The sequence below is a fragment of the Pelobates fuscus genome, chromosome 2 (genome assembly GCF_036172605.1).
Source record: "Pelobates fuscus isolate aPelFus1 chromosome 2, aPelFus1.pri, whole genome shotgun sequence".
NCBI lineage: Eukaryota > Metazoa > Chordata > Amphibia > Anura > Pelobatidae > Pelobates > Pelobates fuscus.
Window position 1 is genome coordinate 124,820,314 of NC_086318.1, and position 21,952 is coordinate 124,842,265.

General features: G+C 38.0%; 1 protein-coding gene across 14 annotated transcripts in view; it reads right to left on the reverse strand.

Annotated features, from left to right (window-relative positions):
• The window catches only part of TNIK (TRAF2 and NCK interacting kinase), a 269,661-nt gene that overhangs the window by 87,308 nt on the left and 160,401 nt on the right, over positions 1-21,952 (reverse strand). For all 14 annotated transcript variants that reach the window (XM_063442666.1, XM_063442663.1, XM_063442669.1 and 11 more), the window contains exons 6-9: positions 20,389-20,479; positions 17,769-17,899; positions 14,149-14,203; positions 13,114-13,192 (exon numbers count right to left, since the gene is read on the reverse strand). In XM_063442666.1, coding sequence (XP_063298736.1) covers positions 13,114-13,192; positions 14,149-14,203; positions 17,769-17,899; positions 20,389-20,479 — 356 coding nt within the window. The remainder of the gene's footprint in view (positions 1-13,113; positions 13,193-14,148; positions 14,204-17,768; positions 17,900-20,388; positions 20,480-21,952) is intronic.

Below are 21,952 nucleotides of genomic sequence, written 5' to 3' on the forward strand. Positions count from 1 at the left end.
ATGAGGATTTAGGAAACAGCAACTTAAGAACCTACCGGGAAATATCAGAAGGCCTGAAGGGCAATATAGCAGCCTTAACGATTTTAAGCAGCTAGTTTCCGAACTGTTTCTATTATTTCACTATAGGGGGAAAATTGGGAGATATATTAACCAGTTTAATCACTAATGATAACTTTATAAAGGCACCCCTAAAGGCAAAATAACAGTTTTTATTAAATGTCAATACACTAGAAATCCCCCAGAGTGACATAGCAAATAAGACAATGTCGACCAGACAGTTTTTGTAGGATCCTTCCATTTACATCATATGCTCTAGTCTTTTTGATCAAAACGAATAAATGTGTTCAAAAAGTATACACAAACAGACTTGAGCAAACAAGCACAGATTCAAAGATACCAATGGAAATCTCCGCTATATGAACACATTTATTAATAAGAGCACAATTGTAATATTATCATCCAGTGATAACTCGCTTAAATAATTCAGGCATCATTTTATATTATCAATAATTACAGCTGAGATGCCACAGACCTGAGCAAACGAACACAGATCAATATATAAACCAACAAATAGATGTAACTTGGCATTTTTGCAAATAAAGGAGACCTTACCAGTTTATAAGAGTACAATTGCAATACCATTTCCTGGGATATTGGTAATGACATACCGACATAACTGCTTAAAGACCAGTCTAATCTCCATTTTTGAACTTCACTTTGAGCACATTTGTATTATATATATATATATATATATATATATATATATATATATATATATATAATTTATTTTTTTATATTACTAAAAAAAGTTAAATTTTATTATCATTGGGGCACTCAGTTCTCGTTCCTTCTATTAGTATTTTATATCAAATGTAATGATTTAACAATACAACACAATTTGGGGGTTTAGGCACAGTAGTGACAAGCAGCACCCAACAATTACATGGACACGTTTTCAGTGCACTGACTGTTTTGATTTGAAGAGTGTCCACATTTCTTTTCCCTCCTGTTAATTTATAATCAAAATAATATAACAATTCTATAAAAAAAAAAAAAAAATTAGAAAGCATTTTGTTTGCCACAATCTTCTCCCACCACCTATCGGAACATTAAAATGAGGGTGTGCCCCTGATTATGTTGAAATAAAAATTAAAAATGTGATTTCTAATCTTACGTATCACACAGATAATTCAGACAATGACATTTTGGGTGGTCCTGCTCTAAAAAAACTGAAATAATATTTTTTTTCCCACCCTGAATGGTTTCCATCTGTTCTGTTCCTGCAGGTATGATATCAAATATATTATGTTTATCTGCAATGGAAATGGTAAAATAATCTAGCTTGTTAATGGAAAACCTGGCACACATCCAGTGACATCTTGCCTGTTGACAGGATATGTTAGTGACAGAGCTTTTTAAATTCCTTGGAATTGCCAGATGAGAAGCATTTGCAAAAGATTGTGGAAGTCATCGGATGATGAATCTTTTTTTTTTGTACTGTAACATATTGAACCTTATGTAATAATATTCTGCCTAGGAGAGAACAACTATAGCAGGTGTACATGCTTTGTAATCACTGGAAACGAAACGCGTGACGTTTGCCAGCAGGCCCGTCTTTAACAATGATTGGACGCTGGGCAAGCATTTGCTAGGGACCCCATAGATAGTGCCCCCCTCTCCCTTACATGCAATCACGCCCTCCACCCCAACGCAGTGGCGGAACTAAAGTATAAAGATCCCTGGTGCAAGAACTGTATTTGATCCCCCTCCCCCCATTGCAAGGTTGGACAAAAGGTAGAACCCTATCTGTCATGCAACTCCAACAATACCAATTTCCCATCCTTGCAGGGTTGTATTTTGCACTGTTTGAATGTAAGCATGTTTTTGTATGAAGTATGTTTTTATGAATGTGTTTGTATGTGGTGTTGGGATTTGGATGCAAGTGAGCATTTATGTGCAGTGTTGTTTTTTGAATGTGTGTTTATATATAATTTTGGTCCTCAGACACACTGACACACACGCAAATACACAGATACACACACTAACTACTTACACAGACATATAAACTGACTAACATACTGACACACACAAATACATACATTGACAGGCATACTGACACACACACACTGACAGGCATACTGACGCATGCACACACACAGGCACATACACTGACAGACATACTGACACACACACATATATATTGACAGACATACTGACACACACACACACACACATACACTGACAGACATACTGACGCACACAGATACATACACTGACAGACATACTGACACATACACAGGCACATATATAGACATACTGACACACACAGGCACATACACTGACATGCATAGATACAAACAAACACTAATACACACATAGGCACATACACTGACACATACACTGAGACACTGACACACACACAGACAGACATACTGACACACACACACATACACTGATACACACACAGACATAATGACACACACACCATACTGACACACATGTAAAAAAAAATTTAAAACCACCCTCCAGTTTCCTACCTTTTGCTGGAGGGTGGCTTCCCTGTGGTCCAGTGTGGTGCCTGAGGCTGATGGGAGTGAGGAACCCCCATCCTCACTGCCTTCTACTCACTCCCTCTCGGCTCCTCCTGCTCCCTCCCGCACAGCTGCTCTCTTTATGGGAGGAAGTGACTTGCGGCAGTCACTTCCTCCCATGTTGCCTGAAAGGGCAGTTGAAGGGCCACATCACCTGACCGGGCCCCTGCTGATAGAAGCCCACCGGGTGGCCCTAGGTGCATGGGCCACCTGGTGGGTCTTCTTGGAGTGTGAGGCCCAAATAAATTGTTGAGGGTAGCGGGGCCCACAGGGCAGCTGCCTTAGGCACCCCAGGAGAAACTGGGCCCGGGGCAGCTGCCCTGTTTGCCCCGTGTTAACGGCGGCCCCGTTTGCAGATGATGTACTCCAAATACATGAAGGAACAGAGGTCAGAGCCTGATTAACAGATCAGGCAACTTTTACCAACCACCTTTTTATCAAGTTGACAATCCATGCACACCTTGGTATACAATAGGCAGTGCGTATTTGATAAAACTACAATAATAACAAAATTCAAAAGGCCATGTTATGAAGAATGATTTTAAAGTCTAAGTTGACATATTTAGAATTGCACCTTTAAAATCAAGGTTATGCATGCAAACTAGTGAGAAATGATTAGCCAAGGTACACAAGATTGCAGAATACAGTTTTATGGCAAAAGAACAATGTAGTAGAATGTAAGCATATTGTCGATTGGTTCCGTTTAATAGAGCGAAGATTGTGTCAGCGTATATGCCTATCTTCAGTGCGTTACTCAATATCTGAAAAATCTCATTCCAGAAATATTTCATTTCATGTTTACTACATATGATACAATGTACTGCATGTTCCACAATCTCTTGGACACAATGAAGTTCTACTTTTCAAGATATGAAAAAGATGGACTTTGTCTAAATGATATCTGGATAAGCATATATATCAGTTTTTTTTGACTGTGGTACAGATAGACAATTTGTAACAATTAGTAAATATTTTTGTCCACGTTTTGTTATTCAGCTCCCTTCCTTCATTCCATAATTTCTGAAATCTTGTCTTTCCTATGTAAGTTATTTATTAAGAAGCTGTGTATTGCTGATATTGATCCGTTATCAGAAAAAATATATTCATATACATGTTCAAATTAGGTCATATGGTATTGATCTACTCTATGCGATAAGGATTCTAGATAGATGTGGATATATCTAAAGTTTGTCAAATCTGATTTAGGCCTTTTTTTTGGATATAACAAGATTTTCAGCGGTGAGCGATTGGTCTAATTGGGCATAATCTACCACCGTCATTAGTTTATTTGGCATTCACCAACCAAATTCATCCACAGTCCTACCACATTTAAAATGAAATCTGGGGTTGTCTATTATAGGGATGATTGCGGAGTCTCTTGAAATTAGATTATCTTTGCATACTTTTTTCCAGAAGCAGTAACTTTGTATTGTTAAAGGAAGCAAGAAATTTAGTGGGGGTTTTTTCAGGTTGATCCATATTCGTTTTTAAATTTTTAGGGGTCTACACTAAAGAGTTCTCACTTAAAGTTTACCCAACAAAAAACTTACCAGGTGGAAATTTAAATTCAGAGCTTGTGCAAGTTGTGCAAGCTCTGTAAAATTGTATGGGATCAGGAATAACCAAGCCCCCTGAGTTTCTTGGAAGGTAAGCTAGGTCCGTAGACAGCCTAGCTTCTTTGCCTGCCCACAGTAAATTTAGCCCAGTGCGCCTAAGAGTGATGAGATCGCCAAGAGATAAATCAATCAGGAGAACCTAAATAAGTTCAATACCTAAGGGAGCACCATAATCTTCAAAGAATAGACATGTCATATCAAATAAATATTATAAGGCGGCAATTTCCTATCTTTTTTGGACTATATTCATCAGAATGAATACGGTCTAAAATTTACGCACGAGATGGACACCATCACTATAAATTTCCTAGACATATGCTTTTTTGTGGAGAATAATAAAATTGAGTCCAAATGTTTTTTTAAAAAAAACTGAGGGTAACAGCTATATACACAGAAAAAGTTGCCACCAGGAGAAATGGCTAGAAACTATTCCAAAGAGCCAATTAATACGGGTGAGGAGAAACTGTACAAAGAAATCAGATTACAGGGAGCAAGCCAGGCATCTAAAAAATAAATTCATAGCAAAGAAATATGAAGCCACTGCGTTAGATAAAGAAATTGAGGAAATAGAAAAAAAGAAGAGAAAAGATCTAATGACATCCAAACCCAAGAAAGTGCCCAAAAATGATTATAATTTCTCTTTTATTACACAATATAACACACAACACTGGAAAATAAAAAAAGATTTTCAATAAGCATTGGAATATTTTATGTAGAGATCCCATACTAGGTAAAGTGCTACCCAAAAAAACACCAATGATCTTTAGGAGAACAAGAAATCTGAAAAATATACTGGCACCAAGTTATGCATTAAAAATCCAACGAAAGGGTAGACCATTTAACATCAATGGTTTTAACCCTTGTAACACCTGTAAAGCCTGTAAGAATCAAAAATATACACAAAAGAAAGAGTTTGAGTTTCACAACAGGAGAGAAATTCAAAATAAAATCTAACATAAACTGTAACACTAAAAATGTAGTCTACATGCTACAATGCCCATGCGGGAAACAATATGTGGGAAGAACCTGTAGAAAACTTAAAGAGAGAATATTAGAACACCAAAATAATATTAGAAAAAAATCGATTAAACATATAGTACCTCTGCATTGCAATTCATGCAACCAATTTAGTTGGCAAAATTTTTCCTTCATGGGCATTGAGCATGTGGATCCCCACTGGAGGGGAGGAGATTTGACAAAGAAACTTTCACAAAGAGAAACATTCTGGATAAATAAATTAAAAACACTCCAACCTTGGGGTCTTAATCTAGATATTGATTTGTGGAGTTTTTTTGAGGATTAACTCGGGTTTTATACATGGAATATTATTGTGGATGTTGCACTCCTTTTTTTCATTTCATTTATTATGTATTCCCTGCTAACATCTAGATTGGGGTGTCATTTGAGAATTCCTAAAAGGATAAATTGCATACATTAAGAACAACTTATTATTGGCGTTATTAAAGGACCACTCTAGTGCCAGGAAAGCATACTCGTTTTCCTGGCACTAGAGTGCCCTGAGGGTGCCCCCACCCTCAGGGACCCCCTCCCTCCCGGCTCTGGAAAGGGGAAAAGGGGTAAAACTTACCTTTTTCCAGCGCTGGGCGGGGAGCTCTCCTCCTCCTCTCCGCCTCCGTTCCTCCCCGTCGGCTGAATGCGCACGCGCGGCAAGAGCTGCGCGCGCATTCAGCCGGTCACATAGGAAAGCATTCATAATGCTTTCCTATGGACGCTTGCGTGCTCTCACTGTGATTTTCACAGTGAGAATCACGCAAGCGCCTCTAGCGGCTGTCAGTGAGACAGCCACTAGAGGAAAAAGGGGAAGGCTTAACTAATTGATAAACATAGCAGTTTCTCTGAAACTGCTATGTTTCTAAAACAATTAGTTAACCCTAGCTGGACCTGGCACCCAGACCACTTCATTAAGCTGAAGTGGTCTGGGTGCCTAGAGTGGTCCTTTAACGTTTGGGCCATTTTTAAAATTTCGAAAAGAGAAATTCATATTTGTGGGAAATATCTTAGTATTTAAGTATTATAAAAAAATGAGACAAAGGGGAGGAGTGTTTAATGTATATACACATATATAAAAATGGGTTCCACTTCACCTAATCACCAATACATTAAAAGGAAAGTAAAATGATGATATTTGGTTGTCTGTTGGTCTATTTGTTCGTCTTGTACACATTCTCACAATGGGGAATGAAATAATTAGCAGATATGGAATAAATGGAGTATTACATTCCCTGGTAAGGATTTCCTTCCCCATTTTGAATGTATTAGCTTTAATGTATATATTTGTTTTATTGTGTTTCATTTTATTTTATTTTACTGATTAGGATTATAAATGTATATAGCCCATATACATCATATAGCTTATATTCGTTCATATTTATGTATATAATTATGATTCTTTGGATCTTCCAAATAGGATAATAAGGGATATACTTTTATATCCATAATATATTGTGCCATCCAGAGTCTTTGTAATTCCTTTTTTTCCCCCCTACATGCCTTTATCTATTCATATGTCTCAGAGAGAATTGAAAATTTACGATCGCTATTCACTTCCGGGTATGTGGAACGCACGTTTGGAACGCAAAGTGCGTGCGTGATGACGACATCCCGTCCAAGCAGGAAGTGCCGCCGGAACAGAGAAACAACACCGGCCGGGAATAATTGAATAACGAACACTTGGAGGGGATATATAAGAACTTGCAGGGGGGGGGGGGGGGGGAAATGTTTTTATACATTTGTCTTGCTGTCATTGATGCACCAAGTCCCTGAGGAAGTCCCATCTTAGGACGAAACGCGTAGGACGCCCAGTGGTGATATGCAGATTGTTTTTAACTGATATGTAAGTTATTAAATTCTTTTTTTACTTCACTCTGGAATTGCACTTTATTTTCTCCATATATTTTCTCTTTTGAGCAAATATTCTAAACTACTGATGGGAGTATGAAGATGAACATAGAAAACTGAAGAAAAGGATTACACTCAAGGCTTTTTTACATCTTATAATTTGTGAGTGGCCAATTGTTAACTTTACATCTTCATTTACTCCCACACAGTTAAACGCTATGTTTTTCCATTTGATCTGTATTTAGCAGATGATCCCCTATTCTATTTTGTATGTATGCTGAAGACAAGAGGAAGTCTTTGGGGACCTTTTCTGGATACTTCACCTAACACAGGGAAGTTCCATTCTTTGTTCACTTATTATCACTATTTTTCACTGGAGTTGTGTTCACATATTTTGTTTGTTTGCATAATTGTTCATAAAGTGCTTGAACAGTAGCAACAAATCTCTTTGGTAAGTAAAACGGGTGAAGGATTATCCAAAGGAAGGACCAATTCACTCTATGGAAGGATTTTTCTACATCTAGACTTAATGACATTGAAGAGTATCTTCTTGCATGTGTCACATCAATTAAATTGAGAACTCTTTGTATTGTATCTGGGGTTTCTTGGTGTAGAATGAATCCAGCTTAGACTGGATGAAAAATTAAAGGAACACTATAAGGTCAGGAAAACAAACATGTATTCCTGATACCATAGTGTTAAAAACACTATAAAATCTATAAAATATTTCTGTAGTTAGATTTTCAGATCCAGCTCCCCCTGTTCCCCCTCTCCCTTTCTCCCTCCTAAATATAGTAAAATCTTACCTTTATTCCAATCTGCTGGTGCTGGGTCTGCACCTGATCTACCTCCTTGGCTGACATAATCAGAAGTGGAGATCTCAGTCAATCACAACGCTTTTTCATAGGAAAGCATTTGAATGGCTGAGATTAGCAAGGAGGCATAATAGGGGCAGAGCCAGCACAAGCCAAACGCAGCCCTGGCCAATCAACATCTCCTTGTAGAGATGCATTGAATCAATGTATGTCTATGAGGAAAGTTCAGTGTCTCCATGCAGTAGCCATCTGGGGAGTGGCCACTGGAGGTATCCCTAGGCTGTAATGCAAACACTGCTTTTTCTCTGAAAATACGAAATTTATTGCAAAAGGCCTGAAGGGACTTATTATACACCCCAGCACAAATAAAATAAGCTGTACTATTCTGGTGACTGTACTGTCCCTTTAATGGAAGTAACTATATTTTTATATCAACGTTAAGCAACGAAATTGGCCTGTAATTGGAGCATGCGGACATGTCTTTTCGTTCCTTTGGTAATGCTACTACATTCGCCTTCAGTATTTAAAAATATTTTCCCCCTTTAAGTACTTGTTTTAAAAGTCTGAATAATTTTGGGGATAAAGCATTACTTTATAGTTGGTAGTGAAACCATCTGGACCTAGTGATTTATAATTTTTCACGTTTACTTATAGGATTTCCTCCTCTTATTTATTTCAGTAGAGATCTCACATGGTCTCTTTCTATAGGAGGTAGTTGAAGTGTGTCCAAAAAACATGATTGTGTAAGTCCATTCTTCCATTGTTGGTCTATCGTATTACCACTGTTATACATTCATAGTATTTATAGTATTTATAATACGGCAAATTTGTCAGCTATTTTTCACCTACTGGCAAACTAGTAGCTTGCCAGTAGGCAAACAAATTCCTGAGATGAACTGTGCTACACATTCAACTTTCAATATCTGAGCAAGTAGTGTTTCAGGTTTGGTTCCCTTATCAAAGAATATTTTCTTTACTCTCTTTAGATCACATAATTCATGGTCTTTAGAGATTGTACATTTTAGAGCACACATATGATATTGTTTGGAGTGAGTTATGATAATTAAAACGCTTTGTAGTTCTGAATGTAGTTTTGACATATAAATCTCTTGATTAAATTTAAGTTTTGTGGCACAAGAGATAATCGAGCCTCTCATGTACATCTTGAATGTTGCTCATAGATAGTATGTTTTCATCCATCTCTACAGTTCTATGCTGGTCAAAAAAGAACTCAATGTCTTCCTTTAATTCCATAACAATTTTATCAAGGAGGAGGCTATCGTTCATGTTCCAACGTTTGTCTCTATTTATGGAGCACAATTCAGTAAAATGTAAACAGTAAATCTGGAGAGTGGTTTGACAATGAAACAATTTCTATCCAGGAGGAACCTATAAATCTGGCATTAACAAGTAATCAATTCTGGAGTACAATTTGTGAGGAAGGGAGTAAAAAGTGTAATTGACTATTTTTTGGTTTGTTATTCTCCATACATCACAAAAGCATTGTGAAGTTAAGAGTTTGCTCAGGAATTCTGAGTTGGGGTGATAATTTATTTGATTGGTAGTAGGAGTACGGTCCAAGTTTTGGCTTATGATAGCATTAAACCAAAAGTAAACAAGAGCATCCAAGTAGGGCATTTAGGTTTTCATTGGTGAAAGAGAAAGGAAGATTTTGGTAGGGTAAGAAGGTTTCAGAGAAAAGGTAAGTAAATCAAGTAAGGAAAAGTTTGTATAATAATGAATAATGAGAACAGTAAAAATAGTAAGAATGGCCCACAAGTGAGTATTGTATTACACAGTTTGGGCCGTAAGAGCACATTGTACTAAATTGAAAGTTTGACATGCAGTGGTATCCAAGGGGGTGGTGGCGTATGGAAAAAAAAGATGATCTGAATTTAAGGGTTAAAAAACATGTCCTGTTTTACGTTCGTGAAGAGTGAATTGTCCACCAGGCTAGCTCTTTAGTGTTTCAGCACTAGAATATGAATAGTGAAGAGAGAGATGATTAATGGAATAAAAGAATCCGACAGATTAAAGTTAATGGAGTAAAATAATAAGTCAGAGCAAGACAGTTAACATTTTCAGATAAGTAGACAAATTAATTAGAAACATAGAATGTGACGGCAGATAAGAACCGTTTGACCCATCGAGTCTGCCCAATTTTCTACATACTTTCATTAGTCCTTGGGCTTATCTTAAGTCTAGGATAGTAGACAAATATAATGCTAGTTTAATTACCACTATAACGAGTATAAGACCAATGTTACACTAGGAATACCCTATCATGGAGTTTATCCCTTATTGGATAAAGTATAGTATAGTGGTTCTAGTAGGAAGGAACTTGCGATTTCTGAGTTGAAGTTTTAGTCAATCTACCGAGGCTGCTAATGCATGTGTTATATTATATCATGTTGTGTGAAGACGCTATAATCAAAGTGCTTTAACCAACTTTCTCCACCAAGAACAAATTGTAAAAATTATATGAATACAAAAAAAAAGACAATTATAAAATAAAACATTGACATATCTATATTAAATCATTTTACCCCTGTCCAGTGTCAAAGCTTAGAATTAAAATGTGTGAACTTTGCAAGTGAGTAGCAATTATATGTTAAAACATTGCTTATGTAGTGTAGCACTCCAAGTTGCCAGTCAAAGTATTACAATATAACGTGACTGTAGAAGCAAGATCATTGGGGTATACAGAAACTATTTAAAGGGACACTCCAGGCACCCAGACCACTTTAGCTAATTGCAGGATCCTGCAGTGCCAGGAAGAGGTTTGTTTTCCTGGCACTGGAGAGTCCCTTTAACAGAGAATGTTGTACCTTAATCAGTAACGCATCAGATCTAAAAGTGCATTGAATACAAAATAAATTGCATAACTTAAAACAATAAATAGTGTGGTTTGAGTCAATGCTTTTAACCAGTTGAATTTTATGATATAGCTTTGTGTCTAATAGATCTTTTAAGCAGTGGTTTTCTCAGTTGATCATCCTTATCTGTTTCCAATAGTCTGCAGGTACAGTGAGAATGGCTTAACCCACCAAATCTGTCTAGCACTCAAAGAGCTAACATGATCTGACCACTGCTTAGTGAAATGTGCATTTTTGCTGCTTCACCACTTTGAAATCTAGCATTACAAAGTGCAGTACAACAGATTAATTGCATCACTACCTTAAATGACAAGTTGTTTGGAACCTGTCACTCTTCCTGTTCTCCTTCTATTTCCTCATTACGTACGGACCTTTTACAGCACTATTTATGTTTGGAGGATGTAAGAAATATAATAAACAGTGCATCGAGCCATTCTGCAGGCATTCCTATTTGGTCACTTACAGACCAAAGCATTATTCGTCTTACAGACAGATAAAAGACTCGGTGGTACTTGGACCTCAGAACAGAGAGGACCTCAAAACAAAGCACAGATTAAGATTGGAAGCTACAATGAAAATATATTACGCAATCACATTTATTACACAATCTGGAATTAAAGCATTACAGACCTATTTTAACCATATATTGGTTAAAAATACTGCAATTACATGATTACTAGTAAAAAAATTATTTTTAATTGCTATACTTTATCTCGTGAAAGCAGCAACATAATGTATGGCAGAGCCCGACACTTCTAGAATCCATCAATACATATTCACAGTGCTTTAAATTCAATACCCCTATCTAGTTGTTTATTCTTCTATAGGACATCTTAACACATGCTTTATTCTATACATGAATAGAAATGGCAGGCTATTCGAATCTGCCCTAGGCAATATGAACAAAGATGTCTGGAGGGACTTTATAAAGGAAAATTCAAAGCAAATGAACGTAAACCACTTGAACAAGTGGTAACACCTAATGACAGAAATAATCTAGTAAATGTCATTATTTTTTTTTTATCCGGTATGGATCTTCGTGAGATACAATTTTTTCTGAAAACAAGGGCTAATATTGTTTTGTTGTCTCAATTCTGTAATGCATCTCCTTCCTATGTTTCAAACCAAGTTGTATTTTTTGCAAATCAGAAAATCAGAACAGAAAATAGATCATGTGAATGCATACACTGTGCACCAGGCTATGATATATAATATACTGGAATAATTAAATATGGTAACAAAAGTATAGGAAAAAATGCTGAAATGTACTGATAGTTCCAACGTTCCCTTTACTTCTTAATGGAATTAAACTTTTCGCCTTATGTGTGCTTAAAAAAAATAAATAAAAAATGAAGGACATTGTTCAAAAGTCACTTTTTTGGTTGAATTGCTTGATATTGATGGGAGTTGAGCTCCTGGATTGCAGTTTTCTTGAGCTGAACTAGTACTTGCAGTAAACAGCACCTGCCAGCTGGGAGGATAACTCCCACTAATCTTGGGTTAAACAGAACATCTATGTATCAGTGCTGCCTTGGTTTAACATTAACTCTTAAACAAATTCCCTTACACTACCATAGCACTGAAGGCAATGAGGAGCATTGGATTGGACCATCATGGCGGAAGCATGCATCCTCCGTGACATCGCGGGATCAGCACTCTATTCTCTCCTCCTGCTCTGCCTCACTCCACATTGTTTGATTGCCATCTCCAGTCCTGTTGGGTTTTACACCCCACCTCCTATAGACTGTAAGCTCGTTTGAGCAGGGCCCTCTTCAAACTATTGTTCCTCTAAGTTTTTGTAATTGTCTCATTTATTGTTAAATCTCCCCCTCTGATAATATTGTAAAGTGCTACGGAATATGCTGGCGCTATATAAATACCAGTAATAATAACAATACCTAAAGTAGTTGCCATTTTTTATTTTGCATCTTTTGCAGACTGGGGCGATCAAAAAATTGCAGCTGGAAAGGTCTTGTTCTTCAGGTGGTTTACTGGGATTTATTGGAATGATTTAAGGAGCCCTGCCTCTTAACTGAATGCTCTTCAAACGGGTGCATTCCTAACACTTTGTGATAAATGATGCCTTTCTAGAATTACAAGCTGTTTCCACTGAGAAATTACATTTTGTTAGCTGGAAAGATTCTGCCAATTCAAGTTACAACTGGTTGACAACCAAGCATGTATTTGGAATGGCAAATTAAACTGTTAAAAAATAATCCACAATCCTGTTTAATGCTCTATTCAACCACTGGCTGCACAGAACACAGTGTCATCGCTGCTTGTCAAGAAAGACTTATCCAATATATATCCGTCTCCGTACAATTACATGGAGAAATCTCCCTTAGAATTGACTCACCATTTCTTAGATTTCAATCTAGGAGCTGGATTCCGTGGGATTAGGAACAAAGCTCTCATGGGGTGCATATCACAGAGAGCTAAAGGTTATAAAAAGAAAAAAAGAATAATGTCAGAAACGGCAAAAGACAGAAAATATATTTTCTATGTGAAATGTGTACTTTTTACATATAGCATAATATATGATAATTCGCATATCTGTCCATCTCTATCCAAATCAAGTGCAATGATAATGAGAAAAGAGTATCTCATTATTAACCTAAAGAGTTACTCCAAACATCATGTCCCCAGTGATTTTCGCTATGAAATACTGCACACAGCACAGTCAGAGTGCAACCATTTTGCTTCCAAAGATGTAAATGCACGTCCGGCAGCAGCAAGAGTTCTAGTCTCGCTGAAGTCAATTCTGTGCATGTTTCTAGGCAGAGAGGGGTGTTCATTGGCTAAGAAAACTCAGCTGATGCTCTCACCCAATGATTGGTCAGTGGGATTAGAACAGCGGGCTGTAGTGGTTATTATGACTGGAGTAACCCTTCCATAAACCTATGTAAATTCGATTTTGAAAATCACTATCAAACAGAATTGGATTAAGAATTCATAGGTCTCCGGGTATTTATCAAGCCCTGAATAAACACGTTAAATTAGAGCTTTGAATCTAAACAGCTTTATACTGGGATACAAATTGTCAAAATGCCACACATACAGTGACACCAGGCTTCTGTCTTTCAGAAAGCTTTGCAGACTATCTCTAACTCGGATTTCTGCACACAGGCTTGCTACCACCTCCCTCTGCATGCTGGCTCCTGTATAGCATTAGAAGGGAAATGTCATTTAGAGCTGCTCTAGGCGAGGTAGAGGGTCTGACTGGAGCTCTGGCTAAAAAAACTCCCCTCTGAGCCAGGCGAGGACCAGGGCAGGATCCCTTTGATTTTAAATACAAAAAATATCCATGCAGTTTCATGTAATAACCCCTTCTATTCTTGGCTGACTTCTCCATCAGTTACACTATATAACGATTATGATCAGAATTACTTACGTGGGGCTCCCTCTGCCATCTCTATTGCTGTTATTCCCAAGGACCACAGGTCACTCTATGAGAGAAAAACACATACACATGAACAACTATTGTGATTTATTACTTTAGATGTTGGTATTCTTGCCAGCAAACTGTTTTGTTGACCGAAATGCTATTCGGGATGACAAACAATGAACAAGAGTCACTATCCACTGACAGGAAATGTTTATCCAATAACATGAGTCTGTAGATTTTAACCATGCTGAGCAACAACATCAATTAGATAAAGTGTGTGTCACTAAATGCCTTACACGGCATTCACAGTAATTTCAGCTACTTTTCATTTCCAATAAAAAAAAAAAAAATATATATATATATATATATATATATATAAAAATAAAGTTCAAAGTACCATCTGTTCCACCTGTAGCCTTCTCACCTTCTTGGGTTTTTTATTTATTTAAATATATAGATATGTATTTTACTTCTTGGGTCCCAGTACCAATACACATTGACAGACTCTTCCTGCTAAATGATCAGTGAAAGTCCACTGCTGCTACATAGAGGTATTCAGCATGCAAGACAGCATCGTCTCAATATGGCAAAGGGAAATTGTGATAAAAAAATAAAAGACAGGTTTAGCAAGAGAGAGAGAGAGAGAGAGAGAGAGAGAGAGAGAGAAAATAGTAGAAAAGCACTCACAGGACTTGATATGGTTCAAAAATAGTGCTTCTTTATTGCAGCAAGAATTTCAGGTAGAAAGTGTCAACGTTTCAGTCCCATATATATATATTAGTAAATACTTCATACTATTACTAATGAGGGTCTTCTTAGTGTATATATACACACATACATAGACCCTCATTAGTTCCAGTTACTAGGAAGGCCACCACTGGATGACGTGACTTTATATCAGTGAAAGGGATCTGCATCATGTACGGATATTCGGTGCCCTCTTTCTTGGAGAAACTTATTAAACAAAATGTGTTTATACTCAGCTAGAAGTATAAGCAATAACTGACCTATTACAGACATGTTTAGGAATTGTCATTACGCTGAAGCAGTCGTAATTTGAGTGTTAAATAATATTGTGGTGAAAATGCCCAGTGTCTTGTAAACCTTTCGGGCACATTATATTAAAGATCAGTGCAGTCTGGGTCAGGCAATCCTTAGTTGGTTTAATTAATTGCGCAATGTCATAACATGTCATTACATAGACTTTCTTCCATTTGGCTTTGTTCTTTACATATACATTTGTGATTTTACCCAATACCCAAAAGGTTTATTTGGGCAGGTAAGAGATCAGCCTGCACAGAGCAAGGTTCCCCCCATATAAGGGGTAGTACCATGCATCACAAAGGTGGGCCACCGTTAATGATGAGGGCTTGGCTGACAGACTGCCCCCCTCAAGCAGACCATACATGGAGCCATCCTGAAGCACTCAGAGCATGGATCTAGTGCCCAGTCCCCTCCTGTATTTTAAAATCTGTTGGGACCTATTTTTTCTGGGACAGTACCCCAAGATGCAGGACTGTATCGGCAAATACAGGATTGATGGCATCTATTTATTTAAAGGGACACTATAGTCACCAGAACAACCTTCAGGCCTTTTGCTGTAAACACAGTCTTTTCAGAGAAAATGCAGTGTTTACATTACAGCCTAGTGATATTTTCACTGGCCACTCCTCAGATGGCTGTTAGAGATCCTTCCTGGGTCATGGCTGTCTAAAATGCATCCAAATATTCAGTGACTCCTCCCTCTGCATGCAGACACTGAACTTTCCTCATAGAGATTAATTGATTCAATTCATCTCTATGAGGCGATGCTTATTGGCCAGGGCTGTGTTTGAATCATGCTGGCTCTGCCCCTTATCTGCCTCCTTGTCAGTCTTAGCCAATCCTATGGGGAAGCACTGTGATTGGATCAGGCTACCACTTCTGACGATGTCAGCAGACTGCTTGTTTTTCTGAGGCAAACAGAATGCAGAGTTACAGCTTCAAACTTGAATACAGTAAGATTTTGCTATATTTATGGAGGCATGAGGGGCCCAGGGGGGCTAGATGGTGGTTTTAACACTATAGGGTCAGGAATACATGTTTGTGTTCCTGACCCTATAGTGATCCTTTAAGAAAACCATAATAGAGATACAATAGGGTTATGTCATGTTGCTACATGTGAACAGAAATTATAACTACAGTTGGGAGTTACGGGAAAGAGTATGCTCTTGGCTCAATACATAATATACATGATAATTAAAAGGTGCAAGGATAATTATTCTTTGCAACAGAAGTGAATAGATTCACTGAGAAACCCTTAGTTTAGTTCTCGCCCACCTTGTCCAAAAAAAGCCATTTGCTAAACTGCGTGGAGATTAGAACAGCCATAGTAACAAATAACTATTATAGTGTGCGTTCAATCTGAAATAGTTGTTTACAGGCAACAAAACGCCATAAAACTGCCTCTAAAAAATAAAATTAAAATATTTCAATAATAATATTAAGCTTTTAATAAGATTAAATATCTTACACGAAGCATTCATGCTTGCAGCTTTTATATAATTCCTATCAGTACAAAGATTCAGCCAACTCTTTTAAGTAGACAATTTCCTTGCTGAGAACTAGTTTCCCCCATCCTTTACTAGATCACAGTAAAAACTGAATTGTGCTCATTAAATTATATGTGGTATAACAGAGACTATAAGCAGTACTCGAGAAAATAAAAGCATTAAAAACGAAGACTGCGAGAACCAAGATGTTTATACAGAGGCATAAGAATCATTGCAGTCTTCTTGAAAATCTGCATCATCCTGTTATTGAAATGAGGATGAAAAAGTAAAAAATCCCTAGCAATTTTAGTTGACTAGGCCTCCATTGATTGTGACTGGTGACACGGTCAATGGTTGAACACTTTCCATGCTTAGCTCAGGTTATTAATAAGTGGTAAAGTATGGATGTTCATTAAAGGACCACTACAGTGATAGGAAAACAAACTAATTTTCCTGGCACTATATTGCCCTGAGGGTGCCCCCTCCCGCCATCCTGAAGTTGGAGGAAGGGGTTAAACACTCACCTTTCTCTAGCACCGGGCTCCTTCGGCGCTGGGGAATCTCCTCCTTCTTCTGCAGTCATCGGCTGAAGGCGCATATTCGGCAAGAGCCGCGCGCGCATTCAGCCAGTCTCATAGGAAAGCAATCTCAATGCTTTCCTATGGACGCTGGCGTCTTCTCACTGTGAAAATCACAGTGAGAAGCGCGGAAGTGCCTCTAGCGGCTGTCAATGAGACAGCCACTAGAGGCTGGATTAACCCATATGTAAACATAGCAGTTTCTCTGAAACTGCTATGTTTACAGCAGGCAGGGTTAATCCTAGATGGACCTGGCAACCAGACCACTTCATTAAGCTGAAGTGGTCTGGGTGCCTATAGTGGTCCTTTAATAAGTGTTGCCAAGCATGAATTGCATTTTGGCCACTGACAACAACAGAGTACATTTATACAAAATCTGACAGCACAATCCACTCGTGACATTGAAATGAACTACAGGTTTAGCATGTCTTGCAAAGCAGGGAATGTATTCATTAATTACAGTAATATTAAAATGCTGCGCACAGTGTGATAGTAGTAAAAATGCATGTTGTACCACCTTAAAGTCATAGGTTGCATCAGGATTTTCGTCACATGCAATGACTTCCGGAGCCATCCAGTAAGGAGTTCCAATGAAGGTATTTCTTCGACCGACCGTCCTGTCCAGCTGTGCGCTAACACCAAAGTCCACTGAAATTGTACATTACAGATATGAATAATAAATTACAGTTCATATTATGTGCTATTAATGATTTCATTCAATTATTAAATCTATTAAGGTTAATTTCCAGCAAAATTAGTAGTATTCTATGGCTGACAACAATTAGAAAGTAACTTGGGGCTTGATGGTGCTAAGAGAAACTCGGTGTAGCTTTAAAGTGACACTGACACTTGTTTTCCTCTGTCCATGATGTCTGCAGTTTGGCCTTTTGTTGGGCTCTTTTGGATTGTGGGTAAATTAGCCTAGCAAACTAAATGGAATTTTGTTTCAGCTCCACCGACTGCCAACTATTACCCATGAGAATAGCTAAAAAATAAAGTGAATTTCACAAAACTAAAAAGATGGGTAAATAGAGGGACACAAAGGTTTCATTTAAAAGCAAAACCTATAAACCTATAAGAAGCATTTGATCTGATGTGTGTGGTGCTTACCACGCAGGCACAGATCATAACTAATGCATTGGATTGGATGACCTTCAAGGAAGCAACGGCTACAAGATGACATCGAGGGAGGAGCAGGCAGCAGCTATGAGAGAGTCTTGGTGTTGGAACAAATGTGAGTAAATACTTTTTTTCATAATTTTTTTTTACAGCAAAACAGGGATGGGGGTCTAAATAGGGACTAGGACACTTTTGGTGTTCCTTTAACTAAATTGTGCTTGGTCAAGTGCCAGTGCATAGGAACCCTGCAAGCTTAACATCTCAGGTTGACATTGGGAGATGATTCTGAATACCAGTGGTGATGAGTGTTGTAGCTTTCTCAAATGCTAAATTGCTTTATCAACTATATGGTCCCACGTAGAAAATGTGAAGTTTCATTCACTGCCATTATAATAACAAGACCATAATCTCAATAATGTTTTCCCAGAAAAGCACATTAAAAGCTACAACATGTTAATTAAAAATAATGTACTTATCTATAAACCATACCTTGACGGCAATATATTTTTGGTCATAAAAATGTCCATCATGTACATAAAAGAACGATCACAAAAGCCACTGTTTGATTGAACATACCTATGCTAACTATTAACTGTGACAATTCCTAAACCACAGACAGACATTTAGTATCAATTGCCAGGTCACTGCATCTTTTACATAACACATGTGTATAATAAATCTTCCATAAAGACCCGAACAGCGGCTTGCGATATAGCTGTTCACACATGGAAAGAACAACGCTGGGAGGAAATGGACTAAGTCCATCCACCAGAGTTGTGGTGGTTATAGGATACAGTGGGGCATAACCCCTGGAGATTTGAAAAGAAAGTAGGACTAGTGGTTGGCAGAGTGGCAACAAACTACCGCACAAAAAGACCTTATATCCTTATATTATATGAAAGGCTGTTCTGCAATTACCCTATAGGGGAAACCTTGTATGCAGGTGGCCAGAGAAAACAAACAATAAACTCTTTAATGGTCCCACTTGGGGAGAAAAAATTAATTAAACATACAAATATATAGATTAAAATTTAGGACCTAGTGGGGTAGAATCATGACTAATCCAGAGAACTATGTTTCCAAAGCAAATAACTGTGGGTTTATCTATGGCTCAAAATGTGCCAAGAGTTGTAACAGTTTACTTGTACCACAGAAAACAAGATACAATTAATGTATCCAAATTGCAAATTACGAATCAAATGGTTCCTAGAGGTGCCTTGACGGATATCCCATGCATCAAGCACTTATCTAGGCTGGACCAAATTAAGGTGTATAAGGTATCAAAAACAAAAGTAACTTTGACTCCACTGGCTTAAACTATGCCAATCGTGGTAGCAGATTACTTGTGCATAAAACAAAAAAAAAAACATACCGAATATGCAATAAAATGCTTCAGATTTTGGTAGTGAGAGGAATAGTTCCTATAGATGCCAGCAATTTATATCCCGTGCGTTGAAGCACATATTGGATTTGTGGCCAAAATAGAAGCAGTTCCTCGTTGCCAGAAAAACAGCGTTGTACGAAATATGTAACAGGATGCCTAAACAGCTATGTGAGATTTGGGGGTAGGAGTCCCTAGCATCCTGTTCATATAGACAACGATCTTTGGCAATGCCCAGGATCATGAAGTGTTGATTAGTCAAACCCCAAAATTGTCCCAAGACAAAATTTTAAAATTTAGAAAATCATCCACTCTGTGTGGGTAGCTCAAAATGTCCATCATGTACATAAAAGAACGATCACAAAAGCCACTGTTTGATTGAACATACCTATGCTAACTATTAACTGTGACAATTCCTAAACCACAGACAGACATTTAGTATCAATTGCCAGGTCACTGCATCTTTTACATAACACATGTGTATAATAAATCTTCCATAAAGACCCGAACAGCGGCTTGCGATATAGCTGTTCACACATCCGTAGGAAAAACAAGCTTAACAACAGGTTTCAGAATTCTGTTTTAGGGTCCCTTTGAGCCCTCTCTGCTCCTAATTAAAATTTGAAGCTTCCCTTACCTAGTTTAACTTCTGCGTTCTCCGTCAGCAAGACATTCTGCCCCTTAATATCACGATGAATCACTTTATGCTGGTGTAGGTGACTCAGACCCTGGAGAGATTGATGAGGAAGACCAATCAGTAATGTGTAACTCAAGGCAATGGAATACATTAAAACAGAACTGCATGTTTGTCACCCGAAAATTGATTTTTATACCAAAAGCATGCTTACTGTTTAGTCTTTGTATAGATTTACAACCTTTCCCCGTTCAAAAATGAATGCAATTACCAGAACCTGATAAATTGACTTCCATTTTAAAAGTACTTTCAGGGTGCGTGTGCAGACCATAAGTGATAATGATAAAATTATGTCAATTCAGTTCTACAAATTCTAATAAACATTTTTTTTTTCCACCCAGGCAGCTATTGCTCATTTGTAACAGTGATCTGTCTAGGCAAAATTAGATTTTCTGATGACAATATGGTTTGTTTATATTATACGGTAATTTAGCGTGTCAATAAAGGAACAAATAACAGAGACACCTAGTGAGTCATGGATGGAATATATAACCAGGGCAAACCATTCCAAAACATAGCATTGTAATGTATACAGCATGTCTGATTGCCCGGAGGCTACTTAGAACTGCAGAACAATAACCCTAAAACAAATTTCTAGGCACTTGGAGATCATGACACTAAAAAGGAAGTACAGGTGGTCTTCATTTTAGACAGCTCGCACTTACGACCAGCTCCCTAGCGTGGGGATAATTGTGAGCCGTCGTGGGGATTAGAGGGATTCCCTGCTCTGCTGCGTTTGTCTATGTTCAGGGAAATTTCCCCGAATATAGACCAGCGCACCAGAGCAGGGAATCCCTTACCAGAGCAGGGAATCACTTACCAACCAATTTGTTCTACAACTGAGTCGTGAGAACGGAACCTGGTCGGTAAGTGAGGAGTACCTGTAGGTATCTGTGCTAAACCAGTCCTGCCTGTGTCAATTTACAAATATAGCCTAGTTATGTGCCTTAAACAAATACATTTAGCATATAATACATTTAGACATATAACAGATTAAGGAACAGGGCACATATAAAATTATTTTTTTTAGTTTTACAAAGCTACTTAAAATCACCTCTCTCAGCAAACAAATATGGGGATTTAATTGCACCATATGTCCATATTGTGTTAAGTCCACCACGACTACGCTGTTTCTTCATCGTTGTTATGTACAGGCACTTCTCACTTACCAACCGCATTGCGTTCTTATGACCCGGTCGTAAAAATAATTGGTCAGTAAGTAAGGATGCGCTAGCGAGCACGCACAAGAGAGCAGGTCTACTTTCAGGGGAATTCCCCCGAACATAGACCAGTTCACTAGCGCAGGGAATCCCGCGAATCTATGTTTGGGAAAACTTCCCCAAACATAGATTAGTTCAATAGCGTAGGGAATCGCCGAAATCTATGTTCAGGGAACATAGACCAGCTCTCTAAAGTGGGGAATCCCTTGAATCCCCACGCTAGAGAGCTGGTTGTAAGTGCGAGCAGTCGTAAGACAGGCAGGTCATAAAGTGAGGACCACCTGCAT